The sequence below is a fragment of the Pogona vitticeps genome, chromosome 4 (assembly GCF_051106095.1).
Source record: "Pogona vitticeps strain Pit_001003342236 chromosome 4, PviZW2.1, whole genome shotgun sequence".
NCBI classification, from domain to species: domain Eukaryota; kingdom Metazoa; phylum Chordata; class Lepidosauria; order Squamata; family Agamidae; genus Pogona; species Pogona vitticeps.
The window spans coordinates 47,494,206-47,509,153 of NC_135786.1; the positions used below are offsets into that span (position 1 = coordinate 47,494,206).

The following is a 14,948-nucleotide window of genomic DNA, read 5'->3' on the forward strand; positions in this document are numbered from 1 at the left end:
CAAGTAACAGTATTGGATAACTCTGAAATGACTACTGTCAAGCTTGTTTGCAGAAGATTACATGTTTTGCTTCTATTAAAATATCAGTAACTAACTGTTCCATTCATAAAACCACAAGAAAAACATACTGTAGCTCAGACCTACAGATGAAAGAAAAGCATACTTCAATTCTTAATCTTGCCTGAAGTCAACAATCAAAGGATGATAAAATTAGAATGCATCTAACTCAAAGTCCTTTTAGTTGGTGGTGGTAACTCCCTGCTGCTTTTGAAGTGTGCATTTTCTTCTTTTTAAGATGGTTATCATCTTGAAAAATACATTTCCATTCTATACTGTCTGTTGGAACTTTGAACAATCCTATAATTCATCATTAAAAATATTAGGCACTAAGATAATTCATTTGACTATCAGTAGAGTACTTGATGGCATGGTAATCTATCACAGAAATAAGCTGCATACTGAACTGTGTCCATGTCCCACACAGCTTTTATTTTAATTGCCATATGCCACCTTACCACTAGCGCACAGCAGAATGAGCCATAAGGGGGAGAAGGCAGGTGGGTGGCAGAGAAAGAAGACAGGGCCAATTCTCTAACTAAGACCTAGATTTTCAAATAGGTCTGAACTAGTGGGACTGGCTTTGAACTCATCTCATTTTTTGGGGTGAGCAATCCAGCTGTTTTAGGCTACAACCTTCCAGTGCCACCCGAGTGCATGAGTAATGACTGGGAACAATGGCAGTTCTAGTCAAAAACATAGGGAGGTCAATGCACAGCCTACTAGATGAACATTTATGGAAAACATGCCACTTGAAAGAGAGTGAATGAACAGTAGCCGGTTTTCAAAATTTAACAGAATTTTTAATTTTGTCTCCCAAGTTGCTATGAAAGGGCACAGGAATCTTTCTAGCCAAGTAATTTAAAAATCTCATGTCAAAGCACTAAGGCTATTTTTCATTATGGAAGCACCAAGCAAAGGTATAAATAAGGAGTGATGCAGTGGTTAAACTGCAGTATTGCAGTCAAAACTCTGCCCATGACCTGCATTCGATTCCAACAGATTCAGGTAGCCGGCTCAAGGCTGACCTAGTCTTCCATTCTTCCAAGGTCAGGAAATTCAGTACCCAACTTGCTTGGGGGGCAATGTGTAGCTTGCATAATTAAATTATAAATGGCCCAGTGAGTGCTTTAAGTGCTATGAGGCAATATATAAGCACATTTTGTTTTTCTGCTTTATGTGTTAAGTAGTCATACTCCACTTTAAATGAATATGTTCATAAGTATTTATAGTATGCCTATATTAAACTAAGACTATGTTCGTATGGCATTATGGATTCTGAACCTAGGACAGAAAGCTGCTTAGGTTTGAAAACATATATCCCTCAAAGAGGATAAGCTGTATTGAGAACTAAACAGACCTTGTGGCACCACTGGGTACTGAAATAATGCACAAAAATAAGTTAGAGGCACAACCACCTAAATCAGTGGGATCAAAAACATCCATGATTCAACTATATGTATTGTTTCCTTGTAGTGGTTGAAGCATAGACGTCATTTCTATCAGCCTCCAAAATACAAGAACACTAACAGTTTTTCTTAGTGACAAGACACTTGAACAAGGCATTGACTAGTTACCAGCAACAGACTAAACAGTTCTGTCTTTTCCACACTGATTTCACAGTGACCCTATATAAAACTTGCCATGTCTCAGCCTACAGAGACTTGTGGTGCCCTAGTATCACTGATGGAGGTACAAAATGAGGCTTAATTAACTGGAGCTTTCCTGCTGGGCAAATCCTTGGCAACAGTAACTTACAAACTAATCTTCAGCAAAAGTCCAATACTAATTAAACAGACATTTGAATGTCCCCTAAAGAGGTTCCCCTTGCCCAAAACAAAAATGCTATATTCACAGTAGAATTTCAAGTTCAAACAGTACAGGACTTGTCAGTAGACTGCTGAGATGCTGAGGCAACTGCAGGACTTGTGGTATTTGTTTTGGGGAAAATCACAGGCTTTGGCCTGGTTGCTGGAGGTTTGACGTGGGCAGCCATTTTGACAGACTTTGCTGGTCTGAAGGTGCAGGGAATGTCACTTGCTGTGCTTGCACTCCGCTGGAAAGCTGGTTCAGAGTCCTTGAGGATTTGAGTATGCAATGGACTGGATGGCTCTGAGGTGGGTGCCACAACTGGGGAGGTTTTCAATGGCTCCAAGGTGTCAAGGACAACGTCTGGTGTGTGTTTTACATTGCTTTGCCTTTCCAGCTCCCGCAGCTCATTCAGAGCAGAGTTCATAGTAGCTTCAATATCCTGCAAACAGAAAAGTCACAAAAGCTTACAGGAGTCGAAACTAGCCTAACAAGTTCTGTATGGTGACAAGAAAATATTACGTTACGACAGACACTGCTAGACTAGAAGGCCAACACTGAGCCAACTTTGCTCCTCTTGGCATGACAAGTTCCACCATCATCCTTACCTTATAAAGTAAGACAGGCAAGATATGAATCTATGTCATCCAAAGAGCAGTATATTGCTAACCCACTGAGATTGAAAGTACACTCATCCCCCTTGAAAACTCTGCCTTTCCAAGGGCAGACACTATAAACCTTCACACAAGGTTTATAGGTCCAATCATTATCTTTTAACTTGATCTACCTCACACAATTATTGTGCACATAAAGAGGGAGGAGGAGAGTCATGTATGTTCCCCTTTAGCTCACTGGAAAGGCAGGACATAAATGTTACAAATAAATATTCTACACGGATAGGCTGGAACTGTATTGTCCTCATTTCATGAACATCACTGTTACATTCTCTTTTAATCTTTGAAACTCGTTTTAAGCAAATCAGTAGCCTCCGTGATTTTATTCTGACCTTAGATTTAGTTATTAAAACATTCAATCTAGTATGGCTGTGGGAGGCATGCATGGCATAAGATATATATTAAAGAGAGGGTTTTGTAAAGCTGGAAGTGTTGGCTGATAACATCTTTTTCCTATCTCTCTTCTTGATTTCATGGCTAGTAGATAATGCAAAAACATTTTGATAGATAATAATCTGTTCTTTCTTAACCATGTTTTTGTATACAGGGATGATCATTAAGAATGCTAAGGTTCATCAAAAGAATGGAAATGAATGTAAGCCATTAATTACATGCCTAATTAATGATTCTCCTCCCTCAAACTGTAAGTGCATTGGCACATACTGGCATCTCACTGAAAGCATTTACTGTTTTATGGTATTTTAAAAATCCAGATGTATGTAAATGTGACACTTTTCTCTCCTCTCATGAAGGAAGAGAAGGAAAGAGATAAGTAGAAGCAAACACCAAGGCAGTATTTTTGTTCTGTCTTTAAAAACTCTTGCTTATAAGTTTATTTAATATTTCAGCTGCAGATGCAGCCTTGAGTGGGGTAATTGGGTTCTTAGAGAGTAAAAATGATTTAGGTTTTCCATGACTCATAGCTTGGCTTCTAGCATCTTGGTTTTCTCATAGGCATTTGAAGGCATACAGGGAGGTAAATCCGTCAGTGAGGAGGAGAAAGAACTAAAAACAGTAACCCAATGCCTCTGACTGCAGTCTGGAAAGATTTTAAAGCAAAATACAGATCTCTTCCAGACATCGGTGTCAAACTGAAGACAAGTATCTCATAGTTTTTGAAACAATACCTGAGAGGACATGAAAGGGAAGCTGTAATTTAATGCAACCCTTTTCTCTCTTATTGATCATATTCTCCCATGGAAACAATGAACAACACTGATAGGGAAGATGAGTGGATAAAAGGAGAATTTAACTGAAAGACAACAGAGATAGATATATGCCATTCAAGGCACTGTAAATAGCCATCAAGGAAATGTGATCCATAGGTAATTTCTGCATACAAGGAAAAAAAAAACTAAACTAACCACAGCCCCCCCCCTGCAGAAGAGGGTTGTGATAGATATTATAGTTTGATATAGAGTCAGCTTAGCTGATTATGATGTTATGAATTTGAAAGAAGGGGTTGATTTATCATGATTTTAATCGAAGAATGTATAATTCTGCTTAGTTTTATGAAGTTGTATTTATTTTATATTCTTCCAGTCTTGCTGGCCTTTGACCGTAATAATAAAATAAAGTAATATTATAGTTGGGCTACAGGGGAAGATGTATGGAAGAAGTATTTTCCAAGTTACTTGGAATACTTCTGAAAACCAGCCATCATTTTAGGAGTTGGTAATTTCTACTAATTGATTTTGTAGTGCCAAAGAATTCACATATAGAAACATCAGAATCGATCCCATGACATTCTCAAAACAGCTAAGTTAACGGCACATGATGGTTTGCAGTCCAAAGCCATATGAGCTGTTTATGTTCTGCTCAAAGCAGTATCTTAATATCAAAAGCTGGACCAAAGTAGACTTACTGGAAAGCCTTTATTTCCATGTTTGTTTAGGTTATGCCCCTCCCACTGCCTTGGAGATGATATTACATTGTGGAGTAGCTGAGATCTGCATGTTTTTTCTACGTATTTCCAAGACCAGGCTTGGAAGTGTTGACCTGCCATTTTTCTGATGTTCTAAAGAAGAAGAAAAAAGGGGCAAGTACAGACAGGAGGGCCTGGCGTGCTGTGGTCCATGGGGTCACAAAAAGTCAGACATGACTTAATGACTAAACAACAACAAAGATTGTTGTACATGAAAAAAAATTCCCTGGCGCAACACGTTTGTAGCAGTTTAGAGACTGACAGATTCACTTCATTCTGAACTTTTATAGATTAAAATCTACTTCTTTAGATTTCTAAAGAAGTGAATTTTGATCCACAAAATCTCCCACTAAAACAAATCTATGCTACTATATCTTGCTTACTTCTCCCTTTCTTACTTCCCTTGATTTCTGTCAACGAGCTAAGACAGACTAAAAAGAGGTTACTTACCTGTAACCATAGTTCTCTGAGTGGTCCTCTGTGAATTCACACATATGGGCATTGTCTGTGCCTGCGCTGACTCTCTCGGAAGATTCTAGAGCTAAAAGTAACAATTTTATGGTGTGATCCTCCACGAGGTATATGCTCCTCCCACCCACCATCTTCCCCAGTTCCTGAACTTTATCCGCCGGGTATGAAGGAAAGAATTAATTAATTATATAACCAACCGTGACGGATAGAGGGGAAGGATGGACAGGTTGTGTGAATTCACAGAGGACCACTCAAAGAACTATGGTTACAGGTAAGTAACCTCTTTTTCTTTTTCATGGCCTCTGTGAATGCACACATATGGGTGACTAGCAAGCTGCACTTACCGGTTGGTGGGTCGTCATGGTAAGAAGGATGATAGGACAGCTCTGCCAAATGCAGCATCTTGGCGTGCTCTGACATCCAGGCGGTAGTGCTTGACAAACGTGGACGGTGTGAACCACGTAGCAGCACGACAGATGTCAGGAACCTCAGTGCCACGTTGGAAGGCAGTAGAGGTGGACAGCGCCCTGGTGGAATGAGCTGTCAAATGTTCTGGAGGGGGTTTCCCCGACAAGCTGTAAGCAAGGGAGATAGTCTGCACAATCCAACGGTGCTATGGATTGAGAGAAGGCTGGGGCCCCTTTGTTTGGGCCGTGAAAGCAGAGAAAAAGTTTGTTGGATTTTCTAAAGGTTTTTGTCCTTTTGACGTAGAAAGCCAGGGCACGTCTGACATCGAGATTATGGAGCATATGTTCTAGGGGTGATGAAGGAGACTTGAAGAAGCAGGGTGGTATGATGGGTTGGTTGACGTGGAAATCGGAGACCACCTTCGGGGAAAAAAACATCAAAGTAAAGAGTCACTTTATCAGGGTGAAACTGGATAAAGGGAGGGTCGGCTCGAAGAGCGGCAAGCTCACTAGCTCGTTTGGCTCACGTGATTGCAACAAGGAAGGCCGATTTCAGGGTCAGGAATTTGAGATCGATGGAAGCTATAGGCTCAAACGGAAGCCGCATCAAAGCGTTAAGAACGAGCTGGTGACAACTGAGGGGTGATACGTTGTTAAGGAGGGCAAATATTGTTGAGCCCTTTAAGGAACTTCTTGACAGTTGGGTGAGAAAACAACTTGGAGGAGGGAGAATTGTCCGGCTGGTGAGCCATAATGGCTGGAAGGTAGACCTTCAACGTAGACTGGGAAAGGCTGAAACTGAAGAGATGCAAGAGATAGGCGAGCAGAGTCTTCAGAGAAAAAGGTATAGCAGGTAAGTTATCGCCATGAGTATATTTCAGAAAAGACTTCCATTTGTTTTCGTATAGGAGAGTAGTGGAAGGTTTACGAGCTTGAAGGAGAACCTGCATCATGTCGGGAGTATCCTCCATGCCGCAAGACTGAGAGAGGCGATGTCTGGGTGAAGAACGAGGCCATGGTCGAGTGAGAGGAGATCTGGGCGGAGAGGAAGGCGGAGCATATCCGATGACATCGAGACCAGGTGAGTGAACCATGGTTGGCGGGGCCAATATGGGGCCATCAGAATTGTGTTGGCCCCTTCCTGTCGGAGACGGACGATTACCCTCTGGAGTAGAGGCAGAGGGGGAAATACATAAAGGAGATCTTGGGACCAGTCCATCAGGAATGCGTCTCCCAGAGAGTTGCTGTCCCGTCCTGCCCTGGAGCAGAACCGGGGACATTTCTTGTTGGCATCGGCTGCAAAGAGGTCTATTGAGGGCGTGGCCCATCGTCGGCACAGCCGCTGGAATATGACCTCGTTCAGAGTCCATTCGTGCGTTCTCGTCGGTAGTCGACTGAGCTGATCTGCCAAGCTGTTGTCGTCAGTGGAAATGTGGACGGCAATAGGGAAAACATGATGGGAATAGCACCACTCCCAGAGGTCGACAGCTAGGTATAGCAGAGAAGGGGAGTGGGTACCTCCTTGCTTGTTGACATAAAAGAGTGCAGTGGTGTTGTCTGTTGCCAACTGCACTACTTGTCCTCGGATGAGGGGAAGAAAGGCGTGGAACGCTTTGATGATTGCCAACAGTTCTAGATGGTTTATGTGAAGTGACAGTTCTTGTTTTGACCAGAATCCGTGGACTGTGTGCTGAAGGCAGTGGGCGTCCCACCCCGTGGGGCTGGCTTCGGTTGTGACCTGTATGGAAGGTCTGAGAGGCGAGAAAGGCCTGTCGATGAGAAGGTTGTCTGGGCGAGTCCACCAGTCGAGCTGGGAGGCTAGTTCTGGTGTCACCCGCAACAGAGCAGATGGAGGGTGTGTAAGCGGATTGAATAGGGAAAGGAACCATGCCTGCATGGATCTCATCTTGAGCCTGGTGTGCTGGATGATGGCCGTCGTTGATGCCATGAGTCCCAGGAGGTGTTGGGCGTGATGTGCCGAAACGGAGGCGGACAGCTTTTTGGATTTTCCTGATCCTGTCTGGAGGCAGGAAAGCTCTTGCATGGAGGGAGTCTACCTCCATGCCTATGAACCTGGCTGTCTGCTTCGGGATCAAGTGCAATTTTTCGAGGTTGATTTTGAGACCGAGACTGTGAAGCGTATGGAGGGTTACGTCTCGTGCTCTTATGGCGTCGTGATACGATGTTGCCGCTATCAACCAGTCGTCGATGTAGGGATAAATATTTACTCCCTGCAGGCGGAGGAAGGCAGCTACCGGTGCCATGCACTTGGTGAAAGACCGGGGGTGGTGGAGAGCCTAAACGGGAGGGCACAAAATTGGAAGGCAGTGCTGTTGAAATGAAACTGGAGGAATTTTTGATGGTCCGGGTGAATGGAGATGTGGAAATAGGCGTCCTGCAGATCGATGATTATGAACCAGTCTCCCTGGGAAAGCAAAGGGATAATAGAGTCCAGTGTAAGCATGCAGAATTTGTGGGGAGATATGAAACGGTTGACATGAGTAAGATCAAGGATGGGGCGGAGGCCTCCATCTTTCTTAGGAACAGTAAAGTCCGAAGTAGGGACTGGGAAAATGGCATGTTTCTGGAGAAGTTTGGTAACCTCGTCCTGCAAAGCAGAAGAGTAGGGGGTGTATCGAATGAACCCCAACGGAGGTAGTTCGGAGAATTCTATGAGGTAGCCAGATGCTATGATGGATAAAACCTATTTATCTGAGGTAATGGATTGCCAACAATGGAAAAATGGGGCCAGTCTGGTACATTTCAATGAATAGAGAGGAATGTCAGACAAGGGAGGTATAGGTAGTTGTCAATATTGCTTACCCTTTTGTTGTCCTTTTGTTGACGCTGCCAAGGCAGGGTTTGTGGCTGGTACGATGCCATCAGAGGCTGGGGGGGGGCAGGTAAGGACCTGTCGGTTTGCTGGGGGCGATACTGTCTATAAGGTTGGAACCTTTGATTTTGATATTGCTTAGGATGAAACCGGCCCGAACGGTAGAAGGGCTGTTGATAGTAGGAAGACGGCTGGGCAGAATAAGAGCGCGCAGTTTTGCGCTTCTTATGGAAGTATTCCATAGCGTTGTTGGTCGTGGAGTTGAACAGGCCGGCACCATCAAAAGGCAAGTCCTCAATTCTTGACTTGGTGTCATCAGAGATTGTGGAGGATTTGAGCCAGGCATGGCGTCGAATAGAAATAAAGGTGACCAAAGAGAAGCGGCCTCAGCAGAGTGTCGCGCTGCAATCCTCTGATACTTGGCAAGAGAAACAGCTTGTGAATGGATATTGATGAGGTCGGTGTGACAAACCCAGACCTACTGGGATATGTCACACAGTTACACTAAGCTGCCACCAACCACTCCCTGTAAGAAGTCACACAGACCAGGGATGGATTTTTAAACAAGTAAAAAGAATAAGGTTTATTTAAATACACACAGGCAAAATAAAACAATCAGGTGAATAACATAAAGTAACGTGGCTTATTCTCACTCATACAAGCATACAGTTTGGTTCACCCAGAACCTTAACTTAAAGCACAGACCCTGAACCTATCAGTTCTGGCTAACCAACAGACACCTGAACCTATCAGGTTGGTACTCTGACACACAGTAGTACCCTGTCTGACACACAGACTCCCACACCAACTCCTTCTTCCCAGCTGCTGCTTCGTCTGCTTCGCTTCTCCACACACGCATCACATATTTATACAGTACAGCCCCTCCTCCTGATGTCCCGCCTTCCACTCCCCATAGGATGGAACTTTCCCTCCAAACCCATGACAGACAGGTAACATCAGTGCTGTATGTAACACCTCCCCTCTTTAAAAGTTGTTTTGTAGGGGGAAAGCTAAGGTGCTTTTCACCAAAAAACAACCTGTATAAAATACACAAAAACAGTTATACATACCATATTATACTTACTCATACTTACACTCCAAGTTAACCATAGCAAATATGCATTTAAACATTTTACCATATACAGTACATCAATTTACCTTTATTAATACAAACCAAATTCAAAACCAGGTACATTTTACTTTTTATCAGCATTATATACACATAGTCCATGTTCTTTCGCCGTCTTCATTCTTCAGGTCTTCTTGATAAGGCGTCAGCAACACAGTTCACTGACCCTCTGACCACCTTCACTTCAAAGTCATAGTCCTGTAGGTTTAAAGCCCACCTCATAAGTTTGCTATTGTGGGTTTTCATAGTCTTTAACCATTGCAATGGTGAATGGTCAGTACACAGAATAAAATGTCTTCCCCAGATGTAAGGCTTGGCCTTCTGGATCGCGTAGACTATGGCCAAACACTCCTTCTCCACGGTTGCCAAATGTCTCTCACCTTTTTGAAGTTTCCTACTCAGGTAGGACACTGGATGCTGGTCACCATTCTCATCCTCCTGGCACAGAACTGCTCCTACCCCGCTGTTAGACGCATCGGTGTAGATGATGAACTCCCGGTCGAAGTCTGGAGCACGCAGGACAGGATAGTTGATTAACGCCTCCTTCAACCTCTGGAACGCCGCCTCACAGTCGCTGGTCCACGGGATGCGGTCATCAGCCTTCTTCCTCGTCAGATCGGTCAGCGGAGCCGCAATCTCGCTAAACCTCGGGATGAACTTTCTGTAGTAGCCCACCAACCCAAGAAATGATTTGACTTTTTTCTTGGTGTTGGGTCTAGGCCAATCACGAACAGCTTCTATTTTGGCCTCCAGGGGTTTTATCATTCCTCCCCCTACCATGTGACCCAAGTATTTTATTTCTGGGCTACCCAGCTGACACTTGCTGGCCTTTACCGTTAGCCCTGCTGCACTTAACCTCTGCAGCACTAACTCCAGGTGTATCAGGTGATCTTCCCAGGTATTACTGAAGATCCCTATGTCGTCAATGTAGGCCACTGTAAAGTCACTGAGCCCTGCCAAGGTCTGGTCCATCAGCCTTTGGAATGTGGCTGGTGCATTTCTGAGCCCAAAGCTCAGGACTCGAAACTCATAGAGACCAAAAGGGCTGCAAAAGGCAGTCTTTTCTTGATCCCTGGGATCAATTCTTAATTGCCAATATCCCTTTACCAGGTCCAATGATGAGATGAACCGACAACCCCCTATGGTTTCAATCAGGTTGTCTAGCCTGGGCATTGGGTAGGCATCAGGAGTGGTTACACGGTTTAATTTCCTGTAATCAACACAAAACCTAATGCTCCCATCAGGCTTGTCCACAAGGACTATCGGAGAGGACCAAGGACTAGAAGAGGGGACGATTATGTTCTCCCTCAGCATCTCGTCCAGCTCCTTCCGCACCTTGTCCCTATAGGGTCCCGTTACTCGGTATGGGGATACTGCCTGCGGGGGTGCATCCCCTGTGTGGATCCGATGCATCACTCCCTTCACTATCCCCGGCTTGTTGGAAAACACCTGTTGATATTTTCTAAGCAGCATTTTTAGTTCTTGCTGCTGGTCTTGGGTGAGTGCAGGACTGATCTTTACCTCCTCTGGGTTGTATTTTACTTCCCCTCTACCCTCCCAGAAGGGTAATTCCGCTTCCTCACTCTCAGCTGCTTTTATCGCGAATAAAACCCTCTGTTCCCCTCTGTAGTAGGGTTTTAGGGCATTCACATGAACCACCCTCCTTGCTTGGTTCTCCTCCTGCTCTATTAGGTAGTTCAGGTCTGACATCTTGGAAATGACCCTATATGGTCCTGCCCATTTGAGCTGCAGTTTATTCTCTCTGCAGGGCTTAAGCCAAAGCACTTCCTCCCCTGGGTCAAAGTGCCTCTCTCTAGCTTTGCGGTCATACCATGTTTTCTGTCTGACCTTCTGAGCTTGCAGGTTTTCTGCTGCCAGCTCTAGATTTCTCCTTAGGTCATTCATCAAGGTGTCTATGTAAGTCACAACGTCTTGTGGGTCATCCTGGGTGATCTGCTCCCAATTTTGCTTGATCAAATCAAGGGGCCCTTTCACCCTTCTCCCAAATAAAAGTTCAAATGGACTGAACCCGGTACTGGCTTGTGGCACTGATCGATAAGCAAACAAAAGGGATTGCAGCTTCTGGTCCCAATTGTTTGGATTCTCTGCCAAGTAAGCCCTAATCATGCGCATTAAAGTCCCATTGAACTTCTCAGTTAACCCATTACTTTCCGGATGATAAGCAGTGGTTTCCTTGTGCTTAATTCCACAGATTTGCCATAAGCGTTTCATGAGCTTTGATGTGAACGATGCACCCAAATCTGTGATTATCTCTGAGGCAAATCCCATCCTGGACATATACCCCACCAACGCATCGGCCACTGTGTTAGTTTCAATGTTAGACAAGGGTATGGCTTCAGGATACCGTGTGGCATGGTCCACAATTGTTAAAATGAACCTGTTCCCCCTCTTTGTGGCCTTGGGCAAAGGTCCCACAATATCCACCCCTATGCATTTGAACGGAGTGTCAATCACAGGCAAAGGGCACAACTTTGCTTTGGTCCTGTCGCGGTTATTCCCCTGCCTTTGACACACATCACATTGTTTACAGAACTCCCTGATCTGCTTCCCTATGTCAGGCCAGTAGAAATTCTGTGTGATTCTCTGCTGTGTTTTGTTCACTCCTAAGTGCGCAGCAAACATGTCAGAGTGCCCCCTTTGTAAGATCATGGGGCGATACTTTTCAGGTACCACCAGCTGACTTCTGATCCCATCTCCCCCTTTTGAGATATTCCTCAGGGTTTCTCTATATAAAATCCCCTTTTTCTCCAGAAATCTCACTGGGGTTTCAGGTGTTAGCTGGGCGTCAGTCACCTGTTCAAAACACTTTTGGAGAGTGGCGTCTGCCTTTTGCTCCTGTCCAAATCTGCTGTCTGTGGTTAAGGTTTCCACCACAGCTTCTGAACTCCCCTCTGCTTCCGTCTCTGGCTCATCATTACCCCCCTGAACTGTCCCTGTGGTGGCTTGTGAGCGTGTAATCACTAGCACCCGTTTCACATGTTCAGCCAGGTCATTTCCCACGAGCACGGCTGCTGGCAGAGTCGATGAAATCGCTAGCCGCCAATCTCCCCTCCAGCCTTGAAAGTTGACAGGTACCTCTGCTACTGGCAGAGAGATTACCTGCCCCTCAATCCCTGCCACCTTCATGCTCTCATTTGGGATTATAAACTCCCTAGGAATAATATCTGGATGGCACAGGGTTACCTGGGAACAAGTGTCCCGCAGCCCCCTATACTGACGGTCAAGTATTCCTACGTCCACCCCGGCTGTCTCAAACAACTGAGAATCTGTTTTCACCAGCAAGCAGCGCTTTACTTCCACAAGAGGACCATTTTCCTCAGCCTGATCAGCAGAGGTAGCTGTTCCAGACTGAGTAGCCATGGCAACAGGCTCCCTCAGTGACACTGAGCCTTGCTCTTTCTGGACACAGAACACAGCTTTTGGCTTGGTCCCACTAGAATTCTGAGGCACCATTCCTTTTAGCTGCTTCAATTTCTCACACTCTGAGATTAGATGACCCTTTCCCTGACAAAAATAACATTTTCTGGTGTATTTTGATTCTCTCTCATCTTGTTTTGGTTTTCCCTCCAAAATCTGAGGTCTTGGTTTCATGTCTGAGGGCTTCCCTTCACCATGGGCCCCTCCCCCTTGCTGGCTTTTCCCTGGTCCCTGAGAGTACTTGCTGTAGGTTTCTTTGGGTTTACCTACAGATTTCCCCTCACCCAAGGGCTTTCTTATTTGGGAGATAAAATCTGCGATCTCTGCGGCTGCTGCCACAGATTTCGGTTTCCTTTCCCTCACCTGGAATTTCAATTCCCCCTGCAGGACTGAATAGAACTGTTCCAGTGCTATCAAATCTTTAAGCTGTTCATAGGTCTCTGTTCCCTCCTGCGATAGCCATTTCTCAAGCAGCCTCACCAATTGGGCCCCCACTTGGGTAAAAGTCTGCTCTGGCTTCTTGGTGAGGGACCTGAATCTTTGTCTCAGCTGCTCTGCATTTATCCCATGTCTGGCAAACACCAGTTTTTTAAACTCTGCAAAATCTTTCATCAGTTCCTCAGGCATCTCGGCATAAACCTCAGCCAGGCTACCACTGATTAAAGACCGCATGATGGTCATCTTCTCAGTTTCCCTCACTGAGAAGTCCACAAACGCTCTTTCCACTAAGGAAAAGAACACCTCAGGACAATCTCCCTTGTGGTACACAGGGAATTTCTTCAGGTCAGCTTTAGACAGTTGGCCTCCCTCAGAATCCCTATTATTATTATTGTTCTGGTTCATCAGTTCCAATCTCTTTAATTCAAACGCCATCCGTTCTTTTTCCAGAGCAATTTTCTCTCTCTCTCTCTCTAATTCCATTCTCTCTCTCTCCAATCTTTCCTCCCTTTCAAATTGCCTTTCCCTTTCCTTTTCCTCCACTTCAAATTGCCTCATCCTCAGTTCATGCTGTTGGGCTATGAGCAATTTTCTGAGTTCTGGGTTCTGCTCTCCTGTGCTGTCACCTTGCACTGAGCCAAATTCATCCTCAGAACCTTGGTCAATTTGGGGGTCTTTCACTTCACTCATGTCTGCTATCTGGCTTCGAGTCAAGGGCATAATCCCCCCTCAGAACAGGCTGCTTTAAAAAGTCAAGCCTCAAAATAAAACGACCACTTTTTTCCTTCTTGCCTCAGAACCAGCTCTCCCTAGAGATTGCTGCTGTTCTTCAGCACTAAACTTGCAACAGTATCGAGTCAGAGCCTACCCCCCTCTGCTGGGCCTCTCAGCTGGCAAGCTAGCTCACTGTTGCTACGCAGTTTTGCCTCAGCTTTTTCCCGCCAAAACTAGGCTGCCTCAGAGCACCTTAATCTAAGTCTCCCCAGTTGGCACGTTCTTCTACTAGCGCACCTCCCCGTGAGGTACACCTAGAAGATTACCTACGCGCCTCAGACTGTCCCTGACTAGACCCCCCTTGCTCTGGGCACACTTGCCAAGGCTTTGCTGGACCACTGGACAACTGGACCAGTCGTATCCCACCCGCTGGACACCAATCAATGTGACAAACCCAGACCTACTGGGATATGTCACACAGTTACACTAAGCTGCCACCAACCACTCCCTGTAAGAAGTCACACAGACCAGGGATGGATTTTTAAACAAGTAAAAAGAATAAGGTTTATTTAAATACACACAGGCAAAATAAAACAATCAGGTGAATAACATAAAGTAACGTGGCTTATTCTCACTCATACAAGCATACAGTTTGGTTCACCCAGAACCTTAACTTAAAGCACAGACCCTGAACCTATCAGTTCTGGCTAACCAACAGACACCTGAACCTATCAGGTTGGTACTCTGACACACAGTAGTACCCTGTCTGACACACAGACTCCCACACCAACTCCTTCTTCCCAGCTGCTGCTTCGTCTGCTTCGCTTCTCCACACACGCATCACATATTTATACAGTACAGCCCCTCCTCCTGATGTCCCGCCTTCCACTCCCCATAGGATGGAACTTTCCCTCCAAACCCATGACAGACAGGTAACATCAGTGCTGTATGTAACACCTCCCCTCTTTAAAAGTTGTTTTGTAGGGGGAAAGCTAAGGTGCTTTTCACCAAAAAACAACCTGTATAAAATACACAAAAACAGTTATACATACCA

The 14,948-nt window shown here is 45.0% G+C and overlaps 1 protein-coding gene across 13 annotated transcripts in view; it reads right to left on the reverse strand.

The window, feature by feature from the left end:
• Positions 1 to 838: 838 nt before the first annotated feature.
• The window catches only part of SRGAP2 (SLIT-ROBO Rho GTPase activating protein 2), a 258,963-nt gene continuing 244,853 nt past the window's right edge, over positions 839 to 14,948 (reverse strand). For 9 of the 13 annotated variants that reach the window (XM_078391856.1, XM_078391855.1, XM_072997265.2 and 6 more), the window contains one exon: positions 839 to 2,308. In XM_078391856.1, coding sequence (XP_078247982.1) covers positions 1,928 to 2,308 — 381 coding nt within the window. In that variant the 3' untranslated portion in view covers positions 839 to 1,927. The remainder of the gene's footprint in view (positions 2,309 to 14,948) is intronic. The other 4 variants (XR_013544325.1, XM_078391858.1, XM_072997266.2 and 1 more) reach the window with 1 other exon arrangement.